Source organism: Mesoplodon densirostris, chromosome 2, assembly GCF_025265405.1.
Source record: "Mesoplodon densirostris isolate mMesDen1 chromosome 2, mMesDen1 primary haplotype, whole genome shotgun sequence".
NCBI classification, from domain to species: Eukaryota; Metazoa; Chordata; class Mammalia; order Artiodactyla; family Ziphiidae; genus Mesoplodon; species Mesoplodon densirostris.
Window position 1 is genome coordinate 54608793 of NC_082662.1, and position 25109 is coordinate 54633901.

The window sequence follows — 25109 nt, forward strand, 5'->3', positions numbered from 1 at the left end:
CCTTGAAGTCCTCTGTCAGACACCAGTCTCTTTTTTGGGGTTTCTTGGCCCTTGCTGTTGCCAGAGGTTACAAAATTAGAGTTAGATGATGAAAACATGAACAGACTTGAGGAAAGGTCAGCCCCTCAAAAATTTAAGGTGTCCATCAAGAGACGTGCATACAAGTAAAGAGGTGAAGCCATTTAGGCTTTAGAACTTTGTGTAAAGCTGTGTGAGGATCACATGAGAAGACGTTACATAGCACTCAGTAGAGTCTGCACATCAGTGCTCAGCACATGGTGGTGACTGCTGCAAGGGACATTATTAATGATTAACATTACTGTTACCTCTTCAGCATTTGTGGGGCCTTTATTACTCATGCTGGGTCATCCCATTTTAAAGAGAGCAAAAGAAAATTGAGTAGGATCCAAAGGAAATCATTTAATGCAATTAAGTAGTTGGGAAATAGAACCCCCTTCCTTCAAGAAAGAAAGGTTAAAAGAACAGAAATTATTTAGAGTACAGAAGAGAAAGCTGAGTAGAATTTTAATAATAGTAATATACTCCCATTAATTTAGTGTCTGGTGGTTTCAATTTTGATTGTTCAGAAGGGATCAGAATCAAGAAAAAAAATTGTTCAGGAAATTAATCGTGTAAGCATGATTGAGGATGCTGCTGAATACTTATTTACTGGAAGTGATTTTAAGCAATTTAGAAGGATCAAGCTACATTCAAAATATGTCATCTGGGCTTCCCTGGTGGCGCAGTGGGTGAGAGTCCGCCTGCCGATGCAGGGGACACGGGTTCGTGCCCCGGTCCGGGAAGATCCCACATGCCGTGGAGCGGCTGGGCCCGTGAGCCATGGCTGCTGAGCCTGTGCGTCCGGAGCCTGTGCTCCGCAACGGGACAGGCCACAGCAGTGAGAGGCCCGCGTACCGCAAAAAAAAAAAAAAAATTGTCATCTAATTATGAGCCTTTCTTACATGGTCATTAAATTATAGTGCCTAGCACATAGTGGGCATTCAGAAAGCTTTATTGAATAAATTTCCTTTCAGCTCCTACTGAGCAATCCAGATTATTTATTCTCCAAAGGCAACAATCATAGTAAGTTAGTTTGACTTATTTTGTGGATTCAAAAATGCATATAGACATATAACTCATATTTTAGAAAATTCCTCATACTTTAGTCCCTCTCCCTACTACTTTCTCAAATAATCTAACTTAGGAAGATTTTCTGTATCTTCTTTTATAGGGGGAAAAATGATGTGGGCTTGATTCTGAACAATCTAGTCATATCCACTTTTAGACTATCTAAAGGGAAATGAGCTTGAATTGTATCAAGAGAGATGTACACACTGCTTACAACCTTTTGTTTTATTCAATAGATATGTGTCTAATAATTTGTGTGCCAGCATTTTATTAATTAATTAATGCTTCAGTTTCCATAGGGAAGGAGCTAGTCATTTGACTACGAACTCTTACCTAAAGTCATTTGACTTCTCATATATACTTTGTCTAATTCCAGAATCTTGACTATTTTTTGGGTGAAGCGCATTCACAGTTTTAGAATGCTTTAATTAACATCATAATGATTAAGCACTGGAAGAGATAGGTACGGACATTATATACAACCATTTCTGGTAAATGTTAGAATAAGAGACAAGGACACAGCCTGCCTAAAATGTCTTTTATTTCCCTGTCTGCTGTTGTTGGGCTGCTGCTGCTTCTGCTTCTGTTACTTCTCCATGGTGTTCTTTTTTTAATGATGACCTGATACTCCAACAAGGAGTAGAACGCTCTTTAATTGAGGACTGTATAAAGAGAAATCTAATTAACATCAATTAATCCCCATGTCAATAAAATGTATTATAATAGATTTTACTGAGGTAAGTAATATCAAGTAGGGTTGGAATTTAAAGCACTTAAGGAAATCAAAAAAGAAAATATTTTATTGCTTTTCAGCTCTTTACATCACCAATAAGGGTATCATGGTAGATTGGTGTCCTATTCATGCGTAGTAACCTGTGCATTTTAGGTGCTATCCAACACATCATCCTCGCTTCTTCAGGCTGATTGTCTAGTTCATTACTCATTTATATACATCTTTCAGCCTCTGCCTATAAATTACCTCTTTCAGGCTATTGTTACAAGAACTCTAATTTTGCCTATTTTGGAACCAAATCCTGAAACAATTAAATATTGATTTGTTACCAAGTTTCAGGAAGTTAGCACTTAAATCATCTCAGTAGAACAGACACAATTATACTTTTCTTTAAAACGGCATAACTGCTTTGTGTGATATAATGTTACTTTAAAAACTGACTTTTATAAATTATATGTCTTTGATTAGTGCTTCTATTTGGCAATATTTCCTTCCTTGGTTGAAATTATTGATTTCCTGTGCATTTCCATTATACGGAAAATTTTGGCTTTTATACCTGAGCAACTCTTTTCCAAATTTATTGACAATCGAGATAAAAATGCGAACTGGCCACAGGCTTGGGAGAATGATTAGTAGTACCCACAGAAAGCTGTTAAAATATGCTGCAGGCAACATTTTAATTAACTAGGGTCTTTAGTCTGTAGTGATGTACACTTGTGTGATCATGTCCTTATATTCTTTTAACACTTGTCTTTATTCATATACTAATTGATCTATAATGCACAAAAGGGGTCTGTGAGTCATCAAGGAAAATTAGCAAGTTGCTGCTGTGTATATATGACTTACATAATCACTTTTTGCCCTTTTCTCCCTACATTGCTAGATTTTGGACAATCCTATAATCATGTAATTGTGCCCAATGGCACATATAGACTCTGGTATACTAAATTATTCTACTCTAGATCATCTAGATGTATATTACAATCTGGGGGCTTACTGTGTACCACACATTCAATTCTGTGAATTTTCCTATTCCACATGATCCCCTCTACACAAGCACTCCAGTTTCAGTACAGGAGGAACACTGTATTAATACGATCAAGAATGAATTGCTGTATTTGGCAGTGCAGGGATCCAAGAAGATTAATGATCTCGCCTGCAGCTCTTGTCATACCTTCCCCCACTATCGAAAATTAAATGTCATGTATAACAACTCACTCTCCATTACTTAATTACATGTGGAAAATGTGTACTGCTAAAAACTGCTGGGTCTAAAGGAGGCCAAATGAAACTGAAACCCTTGGAAAGATTTAGTGCTAGCTGTCAAGCCCTAACAAGTGGAAGTGGACTCGCCATGGGATCCACCTTACTGTATCCATTGAACATGTCTTGTTTTTGTAATTAAAAATATGGTGTGGCCTGTTATCCTCTAGCCATGTCCCTAAAAGATGATGTTGATTTGAAATTAATGTGAATGTCAGAGTAAGTCAATCTGAATAAACAAATTGAATGCCTGTTTTGTTTGTTTTTTGCGGTACGCGGGCCTTTCACCGTTGTGGCCTTTCCCGCTGCGGAGCACAGGCTCCGGATGCGCAGGCTCAGCGGCCATGGCTCACAGGCCCAGCCGCTCCGCGGCACGTGGGATCTTCCCGGACCGGGGCACGAACCCGCGTCCCCTGCATCGTCAGGCGGACTCTCAACCACTGCGCCACCAGGGAAGCCCTGCTCCTGTTTCTTAATACCAGCTTGTGGGAATCATGACTATATTTGTTTCACTTCTTTTGGCACTCAGAAACAACTAGTTGTGATAGTCACAGGGATGATGGGATTTTTTTTTCTTTTCCTTTTTTTTTTTTGCAGTATTTTTACACCTTTCCCTGTAGAATGCCTGTTTTCTTTGATAGACTCCTCTCCCCCAAACACACACACACACGCACACAATGTATATAATATGATGGAACAGTAAAAACAGTAAATCTAGATACCTGTCTCCCTCTGTAGAAGCTGAAATAGACAGATCTCTCTTTTACTGCTAAGGTGTGGCCAGTGGGCAGTCATGCAACCTAAGTTTGGGCAGTATGATACCTTAGGCTTAGAACAGGAAGCAAGTAATGTGAGTGACTTTATATGTATGGTGTTTATTCATGGAGCCACAGGGCCTTGATCAGAGGCTCCTGCTATGACATGATTCTGCATCCTGCTTCCTTGTCCTCTGGAAGTCTCTTAGTTCCTGGTCTGTTCCAAGTCTGATCATATAGCCTGCCTATGTTTTGTAAGATTCCAATATCCCTCTAATAAATTACCTTTTGCTTAAGGTGGCCTAAGTTCATTTCTGTTGCTTGCTGCCAAAGAATCCTAGTGAATGGGAAGCATGCTAAAAGTAGAGCTCTCTGAACAAATCATGAGCAACCAGAGTGAGTTCTCTCTGCACATATGCTTGTCACATGTAGGCTCTTAGCCTTGATCCTAAGAAGGTTTTATCTTTCAAACTTCTTTAGCAGAGCACAAGACCTCTGAACAAGTCTCTACTGAGGATCTCCAGTATGACAGGTTTCCATTGCCATTGGCTCTTATTAATGAGATAACACGATGATTTCAGAGAAATCAGGCAAGATTTTTCCCAGATTTATACCTGCAGGAAGAGTCACCTTTCCTAGCACATGGCCTTCGGGTGAGGGCTGGATACCTGAACAACATTCGGGCTTTGCCAGCCAGAATAAAGAGGAGAATGGCTGTGGATATCTACTGTACTATCTTTAGAAAGAGTCTCTATGAGAAACTTGGTAGGCTGTCGTTTATCCCATCCAGTCCTAAAGCTCCCCATATTAACTCTCCTGCCAATCTTCACTGCCAAATATTTTATGAGTCAACTTTTCCTCTGTACAAATGGCAACCATTATTTAGAACTTACCTGGGGCCACCTTTGTAAAATGTGGGTCTAGATGCTGAGTTACTCCCAGCAGCCCTCAATTAGTGATTGACATTGTTAGGAATGCCATAAATGGAGTTCATAGTTCCACTCACTAGACATTTATTTCAGATTCAGCATATTTAGCTATTTTGATGGTTTCTTCCAGTTGGAAATTGGAAACTATTTAGTGTATTCATATAGTTAGAAATACCTCCTGGAATCTTTTCAGAAAGGAGTTTTGCTCCCACTGAGATATAATGATTTGCTTTGTTTGATATGTTACTTCTGGTTCATTTACATGGAGCTTTCCTGGCTGAATGTTAATTCAATGTCATGTTCCAATTAATATAGCACATGTAGAGTTTATTTTCAGGTGTCTCACATCACTATATTTATTGATAATACAGTCAGAAAAAATTATCTAGGCCTGTTTAATTGTGTTCATGTGTTCATTTATCCAGCTTTTTGTATGTGTACACCTAAACAATGTGCTAGCCACTAGACTGTAGTTATAATCATTTTAGAACAGGTTGCAAAAAATTAAATCAACGTACTCAGTACTCCTGGTTGAATTCCGGCACATAACTTCTACTTTTGATATAATGCTGTTTTGTGGACATAAAATAAGATGTATGGGTTTAGTGAAAGTGAATTTCCAAGTGGTAAGACCAGAGCAATCCTGAAGACAAAATGGTTTTAAGTGATATTCTAAATAATTCAAATGTATTCTCATCACACTTGTACTTTTTTGGGTCTTAGTTAATTTTTTTTTAATTGTGGTAAAATATGCATAACATAAAATCTACCTTATTAACCATTTTTAAGTGTACAGTTAAAGTAGAATTAAGTATATTCTCATTGTTGTACAGCCATCACCACCATCTATCTCCAAAACTTTTTACATCTTGCAGAACTGCAACTCTATACCCATTGACAAATAACAAAACACCCCATTCTGTCCTCCCCGCCCCCACCCCCAAGCTCCTGGCAACTATCTTTCTACTTTCTCTCTCTGAATTTAACTACACTCGGTATCTCATAAAAGTGGACTCATACAGTATTTGTCCTTTTGTTACTGGCTTATTTCACTTACCATAATGTTTTCAAGGTTCATCCATGTTGTAGCATGTGTCAGAATTGCCTTCCTTTTTAAAACTGAATGATATTCCCTTGTATGTTTATCCATTCATCTGTTGAGCAACACTTGGGTTGCTTCTACCTTTGGACTATTGTGAATAATGCTAGTATGAACATGAGTGTATGAATGTCTGTTTGAGACTCTCAATTCTTTTCCATATATACCCGGAAGTGGAATTGCTGAATTATATGGCAGTTCTATTTTCAGTTTTTTGAAGAACCACTATAGTTTCCATAGCAGCTGCACCATATTACATTCCTACCAACAGTGGACAAGGGTTCCAGTTTCTCTACAACCTCACCAACTCTTATTGTTTTCCATTTTTTTGATAGTAGTTATCCTATTGGGTATGAGGTGGTATCTCATTGTGGTTTTGATGTGCATTTCTCTGATGATTAGGATGTTGAGCATTTTTTGATGTGTTTATTGGCCATTTGTATAACTTCTTTGGAGAGTTGTCTTTTCAAGTCTTTTTCCTGTTTTTTAATCAGGTTGTTTGTTTTGTTGTTGAGTGGCAGGAATTCTTTATGTATTCTGGATATTAACTCATTATCAGATATACGATTTGCAAAAGTTTTCTCCCATTCCATAGGTTGCCTTTTCACTCTGTTGATTGTGTCCTTGATCCACAGAAGTTTTTCATTTTAATATAGTCCAATTTATCTATTTGTTGTTGCTTGGGCTTTTGGTGTCAAATCCAAGATATCATTGCCAAATCCAATGTCATGAAGTTTATTCCTTATGTTTTCTTGTAACAGTTTTATAGTTTTAGCTATTATGTTTAGGTCTTTGACCTATTTTGAGTTAATTTTTGTATATGGTATAGTGGAAGGATCCAACTTCATTCTTTTGCACGTGGATATCCAGGTTTCCCTGTACAATTTGTTGAATAGATCATCCTTTCCCCCATTGAATGGTCTTGGCACCCTTGTTGAAATCATTTGACCCTACACTGAGGGTTTATTTCAGGGTTTTCTATTCGATTCCATTGGTCTATATATCTGTTTTTAAGCTAGTACAACATTGTTTTGATTGGTATAGCATTGTACATTGCGAAATCAGGAAGGGTGAGACCTCCAACTTTGTTCTTCTTTTTCAAGATTGTTTTGGCTATTCCGTATAAATTTTAAGATGCAACACACTTTCACTTTTAAAAGAAGGAGAAATGCTCCTTGGAGATATCTCAGACCCTGATAAATGAAAAGTTATGGAATTTTACAAATACACACACACACACACACACACACACAGCCCATTACATCAGATGTCTTTTTTTTTTTCTCATTCAGAAACTGTTGTCATGGGCTCAGTGTGCTTTCCTGAAGATAAGTATGTTCTCCTCATATCTCACTAATCTTTCTTTTAACCACAATTTATAGCATTCTTTTAGAGTTTACATTAGAGAGAGAATCTCATATTTAATCCTAAGGAATTAAGTCAATGATTATTGGATTGATGCTTTAAATAACATGTTATTGAAATCTCTTACTACGACTTAATTATGGTTATAACTTTGATGGGTAAGGAATAAACATAAAGGGTTTTATCAACAAATCCCTGTATGTGACATGTATGTGCTTCTAAGAATGCAGTGAAGTATTCTTAGAAGAATAGAAAGAAGTTGCTGAGAAAAGCCATGTTAGTAGTTTAGAAATTCAGAAGAGAGAGAGATTACTGTTGTGACAGTGGGTACAGCAAGAGCTAGTTAATGCTACCTGGGTAGATTTACATAGGAAAAAATTAAGTCTAAACTGCATGAACAAATTTAATTCAAGTATTTATTGAGTACCTACTGTATCTTAGATACTATATAAGACCACGGAGTTAAGTAAGAAGTTATTCAAGAACTTATAAGACATGCAGATAAATAACTATACATCAGGCAAAACTAACACCAATAGAGGGAACTCTATGATGTTGGGTTATTCAGAGTGCATTTGCAGGCTTGGTTGCAGAGAGGGGTTTTCACAGTTGAGAGGGGAGTGATTTGGATTGACTGAGACACAGAGAAAGCTGTTGTCACAGTATAGACTATGTGAAAGGTGCATGAATTAGGATGGGGACATTGGACTAGAAGAAAGGAAAAAGAATGAAATCGTTAAAATGAAACCTTTAGACTGGATGCTCTCTTTGGGTATAAGAGTTGATGGGTGAATGAATCAAGAGTAACTGAGGACTTAGCACCTGAAAATGTAAGCATCTGAGACTGAACATCATAAAACATTAAATGTTAACTATTGTTCCTATGCTTTAGTGTTATGAAATTTATGTTATCTCTCAATTCTGTTAGAAGATATTATCCTAATTTTATAGATTAAGAAGTAAGATTTTTTTAAAGTTGTGTAGTATCTTGCTTACATCTTACTGGTAGAACTGCAGATGGAACTGTACATTTACCTAGGTCTGGATTTCTTTCCAGAAGAGCACATAGATGTCTTACACATTATATAATCATGAATTCATTTTTAAACTGGGGTATGATTTATACTCAATGCAATAGATTTTAAGTATTCAGTTTGTTGAGTTTTGATAATACAAAACATACGCCTGTGTACCATCACCCAAAACAAAAATGTAAGAAACTCATTCACCCGGAAAGTTTCCTGGTGCTCCTTTCCAGTCAGTCCCTCCCCGCAGAGCCAACACTTCTGATTTCTGTCACCATAGATTAGTTTTAACTATTCTTGAGCTTCGTGTAAATAGAATCAAACAACATCTATCATTCTGTGTCTGGTTTCATTCATTTTACATAGTTTTTTTGAGATTTATCCTTGTCATCGTATATATCAATAGTTCCTTTAATTACTGAGGAATATTCCAATCTATGAAGATACCACAATTTTTTGATCCATTCTCCTGAAGGTGGACATTTGGGTTGTTTCCAGTTTTTAGCTATTCTGATTAAGGTACAAGCATGACTTTTGGGAAAAAAATTATTATAGACTAAACTTGTTTAGAATATCTTTGAGTCAGGATAGACTCAATAATGCTTCACACATTAATTAACAGCCCAAATCTCAGTCGCTTAAAACGACACAGGGTTTCTTTCTTTCTCATTTTACAGGTCTACCGGGGCTCAGCAAGGGGGCCTCTCTGCTCACTATGGTCAGTTAGGTACCCAGGCAACAGAGGTTCCATCTCAGCCTGTGTTTCCATGATACCAAGGCAGAAAAGGAAACCTAGTTAATCGAGAACTGGCTCAACTTTAAAGATGAAGAAAACTACCAGCCAGAGGATTTAGGAACCGCCCTAATCACTGTCAGAGAAGAGTACTGAGTGAATTACACTCCATCATATTATTCACCGTCCTACCTGCACTATCAAGCACAATGAGTATTTTAAAGCATTTTATAGTTATTATGTTTATTTGAGGGATGAGTAATGTAGCTGTGATACTCCAAACTTAATTATGAAAAGTTGATCGAGTCAGAGTGAGCAAATTTAGAGCCCTGCATGCATCTTTACCCTGAGGAAAATTGTGAAATAGCTTTAAGAGTAAATTGTGACCTAGTAGAACTTTTCCCCAAGATGGATCTGGGGATATTAGCTTGCATATATGACAGAAGATATTTGTGGCTTTGGGTCAGGCTATTGAAATGGAAAACACTGTAATATAATAGTTAAAAGAGTAGGTTTTGAAACCAGATGGCTGGATTTTAATCTCAGCTTGCTATTTATTAGTTTTGTGACTTTAGTCAGGTAGCTTAATCTCTGTGTAAAATGAAGAAAATAATTGTAACTACTATGTAGAATTGTTATGAAGGTTACATGAGTTAACACATAAAAAGCATCAAAACAGCAGTACATGGTAAGAACTCAAAAGTTATGTTTCTGGTGATCTTGTTTTCTAAATCAGAAAGTTTTGTTAGGTATTACTTTTCTCTTGCTGTGTAACAAACTACCACACATTTAATGGCTTAGAACAACACCCATGTATTAGCTGACAGTTCTGTAGGTCAGAAGTCTGGCACAGAGGGGCTGGGCTCTCTGCTTAGGATATCATGAGGCAGAAATCAAGATGTTGGCCAGGCTGAGTGCTTGTCTGGAGCCTTGGGTAAAAATCTACTTCCAAGCTCATTCTTGTTAAAGTCTACTTCCTTGTTGGTTCTTAGATGGAGACTTTTCTTAGCTTTTAGAGGCCATTCACATTCTTTACCATGAGGCCCCTTTCATGGTCAAGCCAGAGATGGTACTTCTAATCTCTGACTTTCTATCTCTGACCTCCAGGCATTCCTTAAAATTCATGTAGGTCAACCTACTAATTTCAGAGATCAGGACAATGAAGCTCTAAGAAGTGAAATCTCCAGATTTAAAGGGCCCATGTGATTAGGTCTTGCCCAACCTGGTAATCTGCCTTTGTCTTAAGGTCAGCTATGCTGTATAATTTAACCTAATCATGGAAGGGAAATTCATCCTACTCACAACCTGTAAACCAGGGGGCAGGAATCTTGGGAGTCTTCTTAGAATTCTGCCTAACACATGGTTTGCATGATTTTTACCAATATGAATATATTTTTATAACAAGATTGAATTGAAATGTGGATCCAGAATGTGTCTTTGTCATAAATATAAATATTCTACAAACAAAAAACTGAATTGGGTGTGTTCTAGCATCCTTTTGGAGAAAAACTAAATTGACAGTCCCTAGATAGAAGTTCCACTATTGTAATTGTCTGTTTACCTAGCTGTGTTCCTCACTAATTGCTAATATCATCAAAGGCAGGAATCATGTTTTATTCATTTTTGTATTCATAGTATAAATATTTGTTAAACAAATGAATATATTCAAAATGAACTCAGAGCTATATTGTTGAGTTTCAACCAATTGAAGTAAACTCTGGCCAGCTTAAATTAAAAGGAGAATGTATTGTAAGAATACAGGGATATCTTGTGGACTCTTAAGAAGAAGCCATACAGCTAAGACTCTGAAGAGAAGGAAGTAGGGCGACTTCAGAGACGTCAGCACAAGGAAGTTCTGAAGCCCCTGTTTAGCCTTGAGCATTTCCATTAGTATTGTCTAGATACCACACTCTTGATCTCTATGAGTCTGTTCTAGATTTTGAGTCCCTGGGAGAGAGAATTGATGGGCTCAAAATGTGGCTGGCGTCTGCCCCCTACATCCACTGAGGTTGAGGCCAGCTGTCGTTGTTACACAGTATAGCCCATCCATGGAATCACTGTGAGCTGGGCAGACACTCTGAGAAATGTCCATGAATGTGGTAAATACCAATAGCTGGCTGACTGCAGGCAGCACGTTGTCTCTAACTCGTGAAGTAGCTTGGAAAGCATAGGGCACACTCTTGATAGTTCTATTTCATTATCTTTTTCCTGCTTTGTTAAGACCCCTTTCACTCAACAGACATTTATAGTACACCTACTCTAGCTGAAGTATCCTGCTACAAGCTGGGGATATAAAGAAATAAGATCCCATCTCTGTGTTTAGAGAGGGAGAAAGAGCAGCACAAATAATCTTAATAGAGCACGGCAAGTCCAGTGATAAGGACATACCTATACAGTGTTCCAAGGTACCCTGGAAACCTTCTCACATTTATCCATGGTAGAATTCCACTCTCTCTCTCCCAACAGCTGTTAAAAAGAATTACAAAAACACCAACAAACAATTACAATTCCTGACTGTATACTGTGTGGGGCACCAGGATCTAAGAAACTTATGTTGATTATACTGGGAAGAAAAGGTTAATTATGAAGCAAACAGATTTCATTCCTTATGAGAATCATGGACTCTGAGGGGTCAGAGGGTCCCCAGAAGTCTTTCAGGTTAACTGTTTGTGTGAAGTGTAATTATCTTCTCTCCTTTGGATTCCCTCTTCCCATTTCTTTCTCTTTAAAATTGCTGCCCTGTCAGGTCTCCACTTGCTTAATGCCGAGGTGTGTGAACACTCACTCACTAGTGGATTATAACAGATTATGAACTGTAACTTTTTATAGCAGCTTTCTTCACTCCATTGAGGTTTTCTATACTGTTATGTTTTTTGGTAATTAATATGGACTTTAAAGGCCAGTAAAGTCATACTAATTTGGGGAAAATTGTTAAATTATGAAGGGATAACTTGGTCCAGTTAATCATAATTTCTCAATAAGAATTTATGTGTAGCTATGTTTTTTAATGCTGGTAACCTTTGAAAGAGATATGAAAAGCCATCTGCTTAATTACTGCCAAATACACTCTGCCCCACGGGCTCTGAAACTGGAGCAGGTATGTGCTATTGGCTTTCAGCTCTAAGCTAGAGCTGAGCTCTATTGTGTTATTCCATGGGGGAGATTGAACAGGAAAAGGGAATTACCACTGGGAAAATGCTGTTACTTACCCATGGGTAATTGATTACTTCTGTGTATGAGCAAACTGCTGAGGAATGGATTGTACTCCCTGAAAAACAATAGCCATCTCTTAACATAATAGTGCATGCTCAAGGCATCTATAATAATGTCAGAAGAAACAGACATATTCTTCATGCTCTGTGTCACTTTGTGATTTTAGTTTTTCTCCCTTTGCTTTGGTTTGGCTGGTGTGCTAGATAATCTAAGAATTTAAGAAGGTTAGAGCAAGAAAGAGTACCTAGACTTCATCTCTTTATTTATATTCTGCCTTATTCCACAAGAATTTTTATCAACTTAGAGTTCTTACAGTTCAACCTACTTATTACTTAAGAGATCAGGAGACAGATTCTCTTGGAAGTGATTTCCCCCAAATCCCACAGCTAGTTTAATGGTAGTTCTAGAACTGAAACTGCCTCTGTCTCCTTAATGAAGTGAGTGATCATTACATTTTTAAAAATAATTATGTTAAGTACAGACTATTTTCCAGGCAATGTATTTGCCCTAGATGATGTAATAGAGAGTAGGAAGGACATGAGTTCTGTCCTTGGAGTGCTTACCATTTGAAGGGAAGACAGATTTGAAGCAGGTGTGCATACAAATCAGTTAGGTACATTTTGAAAGAAAACAGATTTATGATCATTGACAGGTGCTGTGAGCATATAGTAGAGGTCCTGGAAAGCTTGTTTCAGGAAATGACATTTATGGTGAACTATGAAGGAGAAATAGGAAAAAATCAGACAAAAGATTTGGGCATGAAGCATGCAGAGCAGAAGAGAAGATGAGAGAAGGCCATGAGGTGGATGGGGCTTGGCTCAGCTGAGAAATGGAGAGGAGGCCTGTGTAACTGGGTTGGATCAGAGTGAGGAAGAGAGGGAGAACAAGAAAAGGCCAGAGGTGGGAGCTGGGGCCAGATTGCTCAAGGCCTTATAGCCTCCCTAACAATTTTGAACTTTATTGTAAGTGCAATAAGGAGCCATAGGAGGATTTTAAGCAGGAGAAAGAGATATAATCAGATTTATGTTTTAGACCCATAATAACTGCTGGGTGAAGAATGGATTGAACAGAGGATGAAGAGTAGGGAGACCTAAGTAGGGAGACCAAATAGGATGTTCTTAAATATATTAATTCAGATGAGAAATGATGATCACTTGTACTAGGATAGGATGGAAAGAAGTGCAAAGATTCAAGATACGTTTTGAAGATAGGATCAATAAGACTTCTTGATGGATTAGATATACAATTGAGCAGTGAGAGGTTTCAAGAATGACTTTTAGGTTCCTAGTTAAACAACTGGGTGAATATTGTTGATATTTACTAAGGTGGAGAGGAAGTTGACTGTGGAACCCTCTGGGAACTGAGCGGGATAAAGAGCTTTATTTATTTTTTTGTGTGTGTAGTACGCCGGCCTCTCACTGTTGTGGCCTCTCCCGTTGCTGAGCACAGGCTCCGGACGCGCAGGCTCAGTGGCCATGGCTCATGGGCCCAGCCGCTCCGTGGCATGTGGGCTCTTCCCAGACCGGGGCACGAACCCATGTCCCCTGCATCGGCAGGCGGACTCTCAACCACTGCACCACCAGGGAAGCTCTAAAGAGCTTTATTTTATTTGAGATGCATCTAAGACATCTAGTGGAGATGTAAAGTGGGAGTTGGATATGCAGATCCTAGGCTCAGAAAAAGATCCAGGCTAACTGTGAATTTGGAAGACATCAATATATAGTCTTTGAACTCAAGGGAATAACTCATGTAGTTGAGGTTATTGAACTCACACTGGAGGAGAAGGATGGGTGGGGTATAAATTTTAAAAAGAAAGGCATTTCAGGTAAAGGCAGTGATATGATTAAAGCCTCAAAGTAGGAAAGACATCGACTGATGGATCTTTTTCCAATTGGTGAGACATAAAAAATAAAATGGGATAAAATGGATTTGAGTGCTCTCCTAAGTCAGATAGTGGCTATCCTATGTACACCGGACAAGAGATCTGTGAACAGTCTTAAATCTTTGCACACCAGTAAGAAGCTGCTTTGGTTTATATTGTGAAACCTAAAGTCAAACTTCACATAAATCTTGAGATAATTATTTTGGTTGTGTGTCATGAATGAACAGTAAAGGATAGATCTCCCACAGAACCACTGCTTACCTACCATTTGCTAGTAACATAGTGGAAATAGCCCAGATCACCAGAACTGGTATTCTAGGAGTTGTTCTGTGCCTGTCCCCCTGGTAATGAAGTTTTAACCCCCACCTCCTCTGCTCCAATTAGGATGATGAGGAGTAGAATTAACCTAACTCACAAAGCATTGTCTGTCTGGGTCTCTGTTCGCCCCATCTATCACTCCTTCTCACACAGTCCGCCCATGCGGGGACTGTCATATACATCCCATCATCCTTCATCTGGCAGAACAAATTTAGAAGCCAAGTGAGGAGGCTGGGAACCTTTCCAGTTCAAAGAACAAAATGCTCCAGACATTAATGGGGCCTAGAGGTTACACACCCCATATGAAAAATTTATACTCCTCGGTGTTGAAAGAGTTGATGCCTTTCCAAAAGTATCCTCTGCAGCACCTGACGTACTAAGCAGAAGTTGGCCAACTTCTAGCATCATCACTCTTTGTCACTAGTAATTGTATCTTAGTATCCCTTGAGTAATACATCTGTTTTTGTACCTAATGGCTTTGCATGCTCAAAACCAGTGTATATTTACATTTTTTTTTTATTCTGTGGTGCTGTGTGTGCATTTTCAACTGAGAACTGAGGAAGTGATTCTAATTTGAGCCAAGAACTTAGCGTTTACCGTGTACTGATTCTGCCTTTTACTGTGTACTGATTCTGCCTATTTTAACATCCGCAGAAATGAAGATGCAGTCAATCAGATGGCCGTTACTCCCTTTCCAATACCATCAAGTTCCCCATCTTCTACTGAGGTAAGATGACTCCCAATTAGCTTCGTGAATGAATTACATGGATTTTCAGTATCTGGTATTCCAAACTCAGAATTTATTAGCTAGGGTATTTCCCTAATTAAAATAGGAAGTATTTGAAGCACTGATTATAAAGTAATATAACAATGTTAAACAAACACATTAGAACTTAACCATATGGGTACTGCCTTCCTCAAATTTCCTTAAGGTTCATTCTAGATATGCAATTTGTCCTAACTAGGCATTTCAGAATTTATTAGAAAATTCTCTTTTTAAATGACCGAATCGTACCTTTCTTTATGGTTTAAAAACACTTTAATACTATGATTGCTGGTGTCTTTAAATATTTTCATCTATTGATGAAGAACTTACTAGTACAACAAGATTGCTAACATAGTAATACGCTTCTAGAGATGGATGGATAGATAGATAGGTACCTGGCTATATAAATAATCAGCTGAGGGATTCCCAGCTGAGGAACATTACATTCTCTTCTCACTTTTTACTTATTAAATTATTTTAAATTCCCTAAAATACACATTTATTATAACTAATCAAACAATGCAGTTATTAGAAAATTTTATTTTCCTTTCCCTTCCTCCTCAAGGAAGTTAAGTTGTATTGTTTAGTATCTTTCTATACTTTTTCCTTTGCTTCTATAACAAAAATAAACTATTTGAATAGCATCTCTTTTAGTAAATATTTGATCATATGATACGTATTCTTTCCATTCAACAAGTATTTGATGAATGCATATTACGCGCCAGGTACTATTTTGGGTATTTAGAGATATAGGCATGGGCTTCCCTGGTGGCGCAGTGGTTGAGAGTCCGCCTGCTGATGCAGGGGACATGGGTTCGTGCCCCGCTCCAGGAAGATCCCACGTGCCGCGGAGCGGCTGGGCCCGTGAGCCATGGCCGCTGAGCCTGCGCGTCCAGAGCCTGTGCTCCGCAACGAGAGAGGCCACAACAGTGAGAGACCCGCATACTGCAAAAAAAAAAAAAAAAAAAAAGATATAGGCATGAATAAAACAGATAAGTCTCCCTGACATGGTTCAGCTTACCTTCTAATGAGGAAATTAACTAGCAAATGCATAAATAAACTAAGAGAATTATCAATAGCGTTCAGTGTCTTACAGATAATTAAAATAGGTAATGTGACTTGTGACTACTTCGGTTGGTTATAGGGAAAGCCTCTTGGACAAGGTGAAATTTAAACAAGATCAAAATGATAAGAAGGAGCCAAACAGGCAAAAATAAGGGGGAAGAGCTTTCTCTGCAGAGAGGACAAAAATAGCTCTCAAGCAAGAATAAGCTGGGGGGCGCATATTGGGAGCCCCAGAGAGTAGTAGGATAAAATGCCAGGGAGAGGGAGGGAATGTGACGTAGGAGGGAGAGAGGAGCTTTGTGAGTCAGAGTAAGAAGTTCAGGTTTTAGTCTGTATGCGGTAGAAGCCCCTGGAAGGTTTTTAACAGGGGAGTGAGGTGACCTGATATATAGTCTACCAGGTGGCGAATGGACTAAAGGAAGGTAAAAGTAATACACTAGATGGCAGAAGCCCAGGCAAGACCTGATTGTGGTTAGATGAGGTTTTGGGGGTTGGAAGCAAAGAAAAGTGAGCTGATGATTCTTGATGTTTTGGATGTTGAATCAGACTTGATTAAATGTGGGAGCCGAAGGGAACTAGAGAATCGTGGATAGACCTAGATTTTTGGCTTGAGCAACTAGGTAGATGGTGGTGCCATTTACATTTAGGCAGAAATTAAGAGGTCATTGTAGACTGGTTAAGTTTGAGGTGCATATTATGCATTCTTCTGGAGTAGATTCTATACATTAAAAAGAGAAAAGCTGCTTTATTTTGCTTAATCTAATAGTCATATTTAATGTGCTGTATTATATATTTTTTCCAATTGACAGACATTCAGATTACTTTCCAATTTTTTGCCAGTAAAAGAATAGCAAAATAGGGCTTCCCTGGTGGCTCAGTGGTTGAGAGTCCACCTGCCGTTGCAGGGGACATGGGTTCGTGCCCCGGTCCGGGAAGATCCCACATGCTGCGGAGCGGCTGGGCCCATGAGCCATGACTGCTGAGCCTGCGCGTCCGGAGCCTGTGCTCCACAACGGGAGAGGCCACAACAGTAAGAGGCCCGCATACCGTAAAAAAAAAAAAAAAAAAAAAAGAATACCAAAATAGACATACATGTGTGATGTGCGCACCTGCACACATGTGTATGTCAGTCATTTGGCACTGGTGCTTTTATTTCTATAGCATAGATTTCCCCAATGTACAATTGCTGAGGCAAAAAGTACACAAGTTCAAAATTTTAATCTGTATTTACTAGTTACTATCTGAAAAGATTATAGTGATGTTGAGTCCCCACTGATAGCCATTTAGCCACAGCTTTGCTGGCACTGGGTATTTTCATTCTAACTGAGACTAGAGTAGACAGTTAGCAGTGGTGGAAATGAGGGGCCCCAGAGGGGTGCTACTTCAGTTCAAATCCTGGCACAACCATACACCAGACATGTGAACTTGGATAGTCACAGTAACTTCTATCCCCTGTAGGGAGATAACAATAGTTCCTACTTTGTAAGGTTTTTAAGATTAAATGAGAGAGGGAGAGAAGAAGATATCTATATCTATCTATCTAGATCTGGCTATCTTGTGCCAGGCACATGGTAGCTACCCAATAAGTATTAGTAAATTCCTAATTCTTTTGCGTTTATAGAATGTCACATAAATCCTTTTTGTTTTGGATGGGTGGGGGTCAGTATTGTAGAATAATTTTTTCTATAGTACTGTTAGTTATGAATGTTCCCATCAAAATAGCATCCACTTGGAACTGAATTTTTCTTTCATTGCCCATATTTTTTCTCAGTGCAGTGAGCAAGAAAACTAGCCTGTCATCGAATTGTAAATCTGCTATGAGATCCGGCTTTTGTGTTTTAGAGTGAGTAAAGGTGTAGTGTTGGTGTCAACATTTAGTTTGAGAAGACCATTTCTGGGGTCCTGTTTGGTTTCTTTTGTTTACTTTCTGTCAGGAATGACTTCTGATATTAACTGTGTATTTTCTCTAGTTTATACCCAGCCAGCTGGTTTCTGCTGCCTTCCTGCTCACAGGACAGCAACTTAGAAAAGGATCATTGAATATAGTATCTACTGTGTCCACTATCTTGGATGCATTGTCCCAAGTCCTATTTACATCCATACCTCTGAGAGACAGTATTTTTATTTCCACTTTACAGAAGAGACTGGGGTCTAGAGCGGCTATGTAGCATACGCATATGCCCAGAGGCAGCTGTGTTACTCAGCATTACAGTGTATTAACGTGCTGTGCACTCCACATACATCTTTTGATTTTCCCCCTTATGCCTTTGTTGTTCCTATTGTTTCTTCCACTTGGGTTGCCTTCCCACTTCCTCTTTGTTAATTCATAACCACGAAGTCCATGGAGAATTGCTTTTTGGAAGCCTCCTCCAAGTTTTCTCTGACTCAAAATGAATAAAATAATGTATACAGATTAATAAGCGTAGCACCTGAAATATAAGTGCTCAAAAATGTGAGATACTATTCTTATGACCAACTTCATCCTACACTGTTCCCTTTAATAATCTTTACTCTCTTCATAGTTAAATAATACTCATGCTTCATTTAAAAAGTGAAAATTGCCCTTTGTCCTTTATGTGATATCACTTGGGCCTTATAGAAAAAGAGGGACCCATTTCTAAGTGGGGTTATCAACTAGGATTCTGTCACTTTTCCTTCCCTCATTCTCTCCATGTTTTAATAATGTAGGACTGTAAACACCACACTAAATTGTATGCTTTTATAGGGCCAGGCTTACTGTCCTCCTGACCACTGAATCCTCAGTGCTTAGCATATAGTACTTGCTTAATAAATACTTGTGGAATAAGTGAATGGCTTTTCTGCTGTATCCTTGATGCTTCATTTTAATGTTGCATACTTACTTCTTATTGATTCAGTTCATTCTGCTATTATTTACCAAATACCTGCTTTGCAAAACATAAAAAGATTAATTGCACATAGTCTTTACCCTCAAGAGCTTGTAGTCTTATAGGGGAAATAAGACATGTATGTTACTAAAACAAGGTGTCCTAAGAGATAAAGCTTTAGGAGGAGTTCACAGAAGGTGAATAGTATTTCCTGGTAGGAGAACAGCTATTTCTGATGGATATATTGCATTTTAAAATACGAATATGGTTAGATCAGAATGTAGGAATAGCACAAACAAAAGCACAGAAGTAAGAAAAATCTGGGTGTGGAATGGGGAGAAGAATATAATGGGTATGTGAAAGAGAGTAATAGAAGATGGGGTTGGAAAAATAAATTGAGGTCAAATGAGAGAGTCTTGAATTTAAATCTCAGAAGGTTTGGATGTCATGCATTAGGCACTTGGAGCTGTTGAAGGCATTTTGAATAATGAAATTGTCTGATCAGGGCTCTACTTCATATAGATTAGTGTAATAGCAAAGTCAAAAATGTCTTGAAGTTGGAAACCCAATTAGGAAGTTACTGCTATGGTATCTCCTGAGAGGTATGAGGGCTCAAGTATACTTGGGAGGCAAGATATTTATTCCATTACTCGACAAGGCAGGCTGAATCTTTTAGAATATCTTTATAGAAGTAAGAACGTTCATTTTTTTCTTTTTTCAGAAGTTGTGCTTTTTTGAATACTAAGTGAAATGGAGCAGGCCTCATACAGAATGGAGAGGTTGATTACCCAGGGATTCCTATTAGCATAATTTCCATTTTATCTTTAATTGTGCATTGCCTTTCTGGAATTCTGAACAGCCTTGAAGATATGCTGATAATTGGGAGTAGGAGAAAGAAATTTAATTTGTCATATCAAGTAAACATGACTTTGCAGAAAGAAATATTTGTGAACTTAAGCTGGCAATGAAACTAATAAATGATTTTGTGGTTTTTTGAAGAGAGTATTGGTTTTACGAAATATGGGGATGACAAAATTTAAACCAACATAAGTTTTATTTTGAAAAAGAATTTTCAATTATGTCAGAGAGGTATAGTTGCTGGGGTTTTTTGTTATTAATTTTGCTTAGTAAAATCTTAAATTAAAAGGAAAACAGTTATATATACTCTTTTGTCATGTTAAATGAGGAAAGAGGGTAGGGAACAACACTATGGAATGTTTATCTGATCAGAAGTATTTTTCCAAACCACAATACCATCCTTAACTAATTTAACTTTTATTGATAGCCTACTCTCAAGTAAAACATAAATTCCTACTGTCAATGTTCTCACTGTCTAGTTGGAGAAAACTATAGACAAATACTGGGTATGAAAAAAATAAAGTAGTACAAAAATAAAATAAAATTTATTATGATTTTATGTTGAAGATGTTGGAGGAACCCAGCAGAGGAAGTTTAAAACTCAGAGGGTTTGGAAGAGACTTCTCAGTAGGGATTGAGTAGCATTTCTTATCAGTCCTTTTGTGGAGGAGAAGGGGGTAAAGTCTGTGTTAAATGTACAATCATGAGCCATGCCTTTTCCTTTCATTCATCTGTAAAGCATAATTCACTGTGGAATGTACTGACCACAGTCTTCATGAGGAAAGGTCATTCTCTTTGAGCAGCCTTGGCTGAGCTGGCAGCTTTGGACAGGTGGTTTGAAGATCAGCAACAGAGGAAGGGAACCCAGCCATCCAGATTAGCTGAATCATCTTGGGTGTCAGTGGGCCACCGTCCATCAGCCAGATGGTCTTCAAACCACCATGATGCAATTGTGCTTTGGAAATCATGCCTGCTGACCTGTTTTTCCCTTTCCATCTGACTGATTCCTGTTTTTTAAGCTTCTAGTCAGCAGGGTATTTTATATATATGAGCCATTCTGCTCTCAGAACAGAACCCACATTGTTTTTGTTCTGTGCTTCACTTAAGCATGAAAACTCTTTTATAAACTTTGGCTCTCCTAGGAAAGTAAATACTTTATTGCTAACCTCTTTCAAGTCCAACTTCCTTTTTACCTGACTCTTCTCTCCATCTAGATTTTGACTTTAAACCCTCCTTATGGAGCTATCTCAGACTAAACAAGTAACTAAAAACAGAAGAAATGCTTTAGAAGGGTCTCAACGTACAGTTAAAAAGAGCATCAACTTTGAAATGAGACAGACCTAGGGTGAATATAAAAATGAATCAGACCAAGGAGATGAATGAGGCTCAGATGTCAGTGTCAAGCATCTTTCCATCTCATCAGGGAGATCAATTCTGTACATACATAATTAGGATACAAATGAGATGATGTATGTGACATAAGGAGTTCAGGTAAACTGTTAGGTAAGCTTAGAGGAAGAAGAGACATCTTCCAGCTAAGAAGAAGGAAAGGATTTATGGAGTAAGGGGCATTTGAGACATGGCTTCGTATGATAAATTCTGTGGATGTAGATGTAAAGGGTACTCTTTTTTTGTTTTTATTCAAATCTTAAAGGATATGTAGATCATGTGCAACCTAGACTGCCTTCCCCATGTTTTCTTAAATTTTCTAAGTTAAAGCATCAAACAGCTCTTTTCTTTCCCTCTTTTGTATTCATTTTATAAAGACCAAGACGATCTCATCTCTTTTACTCACTTTGCTGAGAACTGTAAAGACTTCTCTGATTTTTTAAACATCACTTTCCTTTCCCCAAGGAGACATATATTTAATTAGATGAATGGCATCAGCTAACCACCATCCTGGTGAAAAATCTCCTCTCATCTGGGACAGAGGAGTTGGCCATTTGCAGTGTTACTAGAGAAGCCACCTGTGGATTTGTTTTATAATCCAATGCTACAGTTACAAGCATTGTTTCCATTATATCCTCCAGTTAGATAGCATAGCCTCCCCAGGGCCTCTTCAGGGCTTCCCACAGCTTACAGAACTAGACACACTAAGTAATCAAGGCATTAAAGGTTTTTCATCTATTATATACTGATTTTTAAAAGTATAATTTGTTCAGAATTTTTCTGTCTCTAGAACTTACCCACTGTCTAAAACACTGAAAATCTATATATTTTCAAGCTTTGTTTTTTAACTTCGGCATGTTTATATTATATGGTAATTTCTTGATTACCCAAAATTCATGGAGAGGAGGATGTATCTACTGAAATTTTCTGGTTAACAAATGCTAAAATGCTTTTTGTTAAAACCATGGTCTAATGACAGTGATTTTTTTTTTTTAAGATTATGAATCCTGTCTTCCATAAGATTAGTTACCAACACTGAGTACTGAAAAGAAAGAATAAGAGAGAAACAAGAGAATCATTTACTTAGGGCCTGGAGCATAGTTACCAAGAGCATGGCCTTTGATGGTACTCTTACCTAGCTGTGAATCCTGGATCCACCTCTTACTGACTAGGAGTTCTTTAACAGGTTATTTTAAATGTATCATTTTTATCATCCTTGAATTGGGATCGCAGTGGTACACACTTATTTAGCCTTTTTATGGTGACTACATGAAACAGGTCATGAACAAAGAACCTGTCTCAACAAAAAGCTAGAAACAAAATTAACTGTACCTAGTGTTGTGCTGATAGACATTTTACATGTTAGTGCATTAATCTTCAAGGCAACCTGATGGGGTAGTATTTTTTTTTTTTTTTTTTTTTGCATTATGCGGGCCTCTCACTGCTGTGGCCTCTCCCGCCGCGGAGCACAGGCTCCGGACGCACAGGCCCAGCAGCCATGGCTCACGGGCCCAGCCGCTCCACGGCATGTGGGATCTTCCCGGACCAGGGCATGAACGCATGTCCCCTGCATCAGCAGGCGGACTCCCAACCACTGCGCCGCCGGGGAAGCCCCCTGGGGTAGTATTTTTAATTTGATATTTTTATCTGTACTTTAAAAACAAGCACAAGTTGACCCTTGTAAAACGTGGTTTAAACTGTATGGATCCACCTATATGCAGATTTCTTTCAATAGTAAATACTACAGTACTACCCAATCTGCGGTTGGATGCCAAGGGACCACAGATACAGAGGGCCAACTATAAATTATACGCAGATTGTCAACTGTGGGGAGGATCTGTGTCCCTAATCCTCACATTAGGGTCAACTGTACTCAGATTTAGAAAGTAATTTGCAGAAAATCTCATAATTCTAATTCTAATGTCAAAGTTGAGATTTGAGTTCAGATCTGACCAATTCTAAAGCCCGTGCTACTTACTTTCTTGGATTTTTTTCCTTTTAGATATTTCTCATGGCTCTCCTTTATTGTTTTTAACATGCAGTAATACACACTAATTCTTCTATAATTGAACAGTGTAGAAATAACTAATGCAAAAATTTCCTAATCCCTGTCCTACTCTCCAGAAGTATGCAACTTAAAAAGTTTGTTCTATGTGCTTGCAGATATCTTCCCTGCTTTTATATCTACATGATGTATGGGGCTTTTTTCTGAAAAGGTTGTGCTAATTTACATTTTTCAATGGTGTGTAAAAATTCCGGTTTCCCTACAACGTTATTAATACTGAATGTTCTCTTTCTATCCTCTTGTCCATTTGATAGATGAAAAAATGCTGTATCTTTGTTTTAATGTGCACTTCTTAAATTACCAGATTGAATGTCTCAAAATCAAAACCATTTCTCTACTAACAACCCCACCTGAATTTGTACTAATCCCAGATGGTGGTGTTTTAAAATAAAAATCCATATAAATACAATGCAAATACTCCATTTATTATCCTTATTCTCCTCTATGTGTCCTCAGAAAGCAAAGAAAGTAACTATAATATATAATATATCATAATTCAATTGAGGAGATGCCTAATGTGTTTTGGAATTTTAATGTGGCTTATTATTACCAGATGTCTCATTTACATTAAATAAATATTTTTAGGAATCCACAGGAAAAAGTCATCAAGAAAGCAAGTACTGCATTTATTGGTTCAGCCAGTATTTATCAAGTGTTTTCCACGTGCCAGGCAGGGTGCTAGGTACCTGAGTTTCACAAATAAACAAGATAAACATAGTCTCCTATCAAACAGTTTAACCTTGTGCAGAAGATAAACAAATGTCTGAGAAAGTTTTGGCTGGAGGGAACAGAACAGCTAACTCAGACTGACTGAAAAAATAAGGAAGTAGATTAGCTCTCCTTAGAAGATTGCTAAGAATAAGGCTGGGCTTCAGTGGCCCCATTTGGTTGGTCCAGTAGCCCCATTTTGTCATCAGAGAACCAGTTCTTCCATCTCTGCCTTTGCTCTGTCATTCACAGGCTGCTTTCCTTCTGGTTGTGGGATGGCTGCCCATGGCTATTTGCACTTCATGCTCTCTTGTTAACTTGGGAGGTATGGGGACTTCTTGTGGTTCTTTTAAGATCTACAAAGGACCTTTCCAGAAGTCTCCAGCAAACCTCTCTTGGTGTCTCATTGACCAGAACTGGATCACATACCCATTCCTGACAAAATCATTGGCAAAAAGAATAAGATTAGCCTTAAGGCAATCAGGCCTTCTCTTGGGGCAGAGAGTAGGGATCAGCTTTCTCTAAGGTGTATCTCTGAGCAACAGGATATTGTAGATACCTTGGAAAAAAAAAAAAGACCTACTGGAAAGGAAAAAAAGAAGAAACAATATCCACTACAACAATAAAACAAGCAACTATGATTGAGTATCTGTACTACAGTTCAAGTCAGTGCGAGTGAAGAATGACATCTTTGCCATTTTCTTTTTAATGTCTCATAGGATCAGAGTGGCACCAGTGAGGAAGACAGCAGTCTTGAAGCTTGTATTAAACAATTGCCTAAAAGTGAAAGCTCCAAACTGGTGAGAATACTGGGTGTTTCATCCAATGTTCTTTTTAGGGATGAACTGTATATACTTTGGATCAGTTGTGTTTGCTTCTCTAGGAATCTTGATCTCTGAGACAGGGGAAGCTATTCCATATAGCAAATGACCCAAAGAACAGTGTATTCTCCTACTTTCTTCATATTTG

The 25109-nt window shown here is 38.1% G+C and overlaps 1 protein-coding gene across 3 annotated transcripts in view; it reads left to right on the forward strand.

Moving 5' to 3' along the window:
• The window catches only part of PATJ (PATJ crumbs cell polarity complex component), a 380458-nt gene that overhangs the window by 256351 nt on the left and 98998 nt on the right, over window positions 1-25109 (forward strand). For all 3 annotated transcript variants that reach the window (XM_060089886.1, XM_060089883.1, XM_060089884.1), the window contains exons 30-31: window positions 15098-15170; window positions 24860-24940. In XM_060089886.1, coding sequence (XP_059945869.1) covers window positions 15098-15170; window positions 24860-24940 — 154 coding nt within the window. The remainder of the gene's footprint in view (window positions 1-15097; window positions 15171-24859; window positions 24941-25109) is intronic.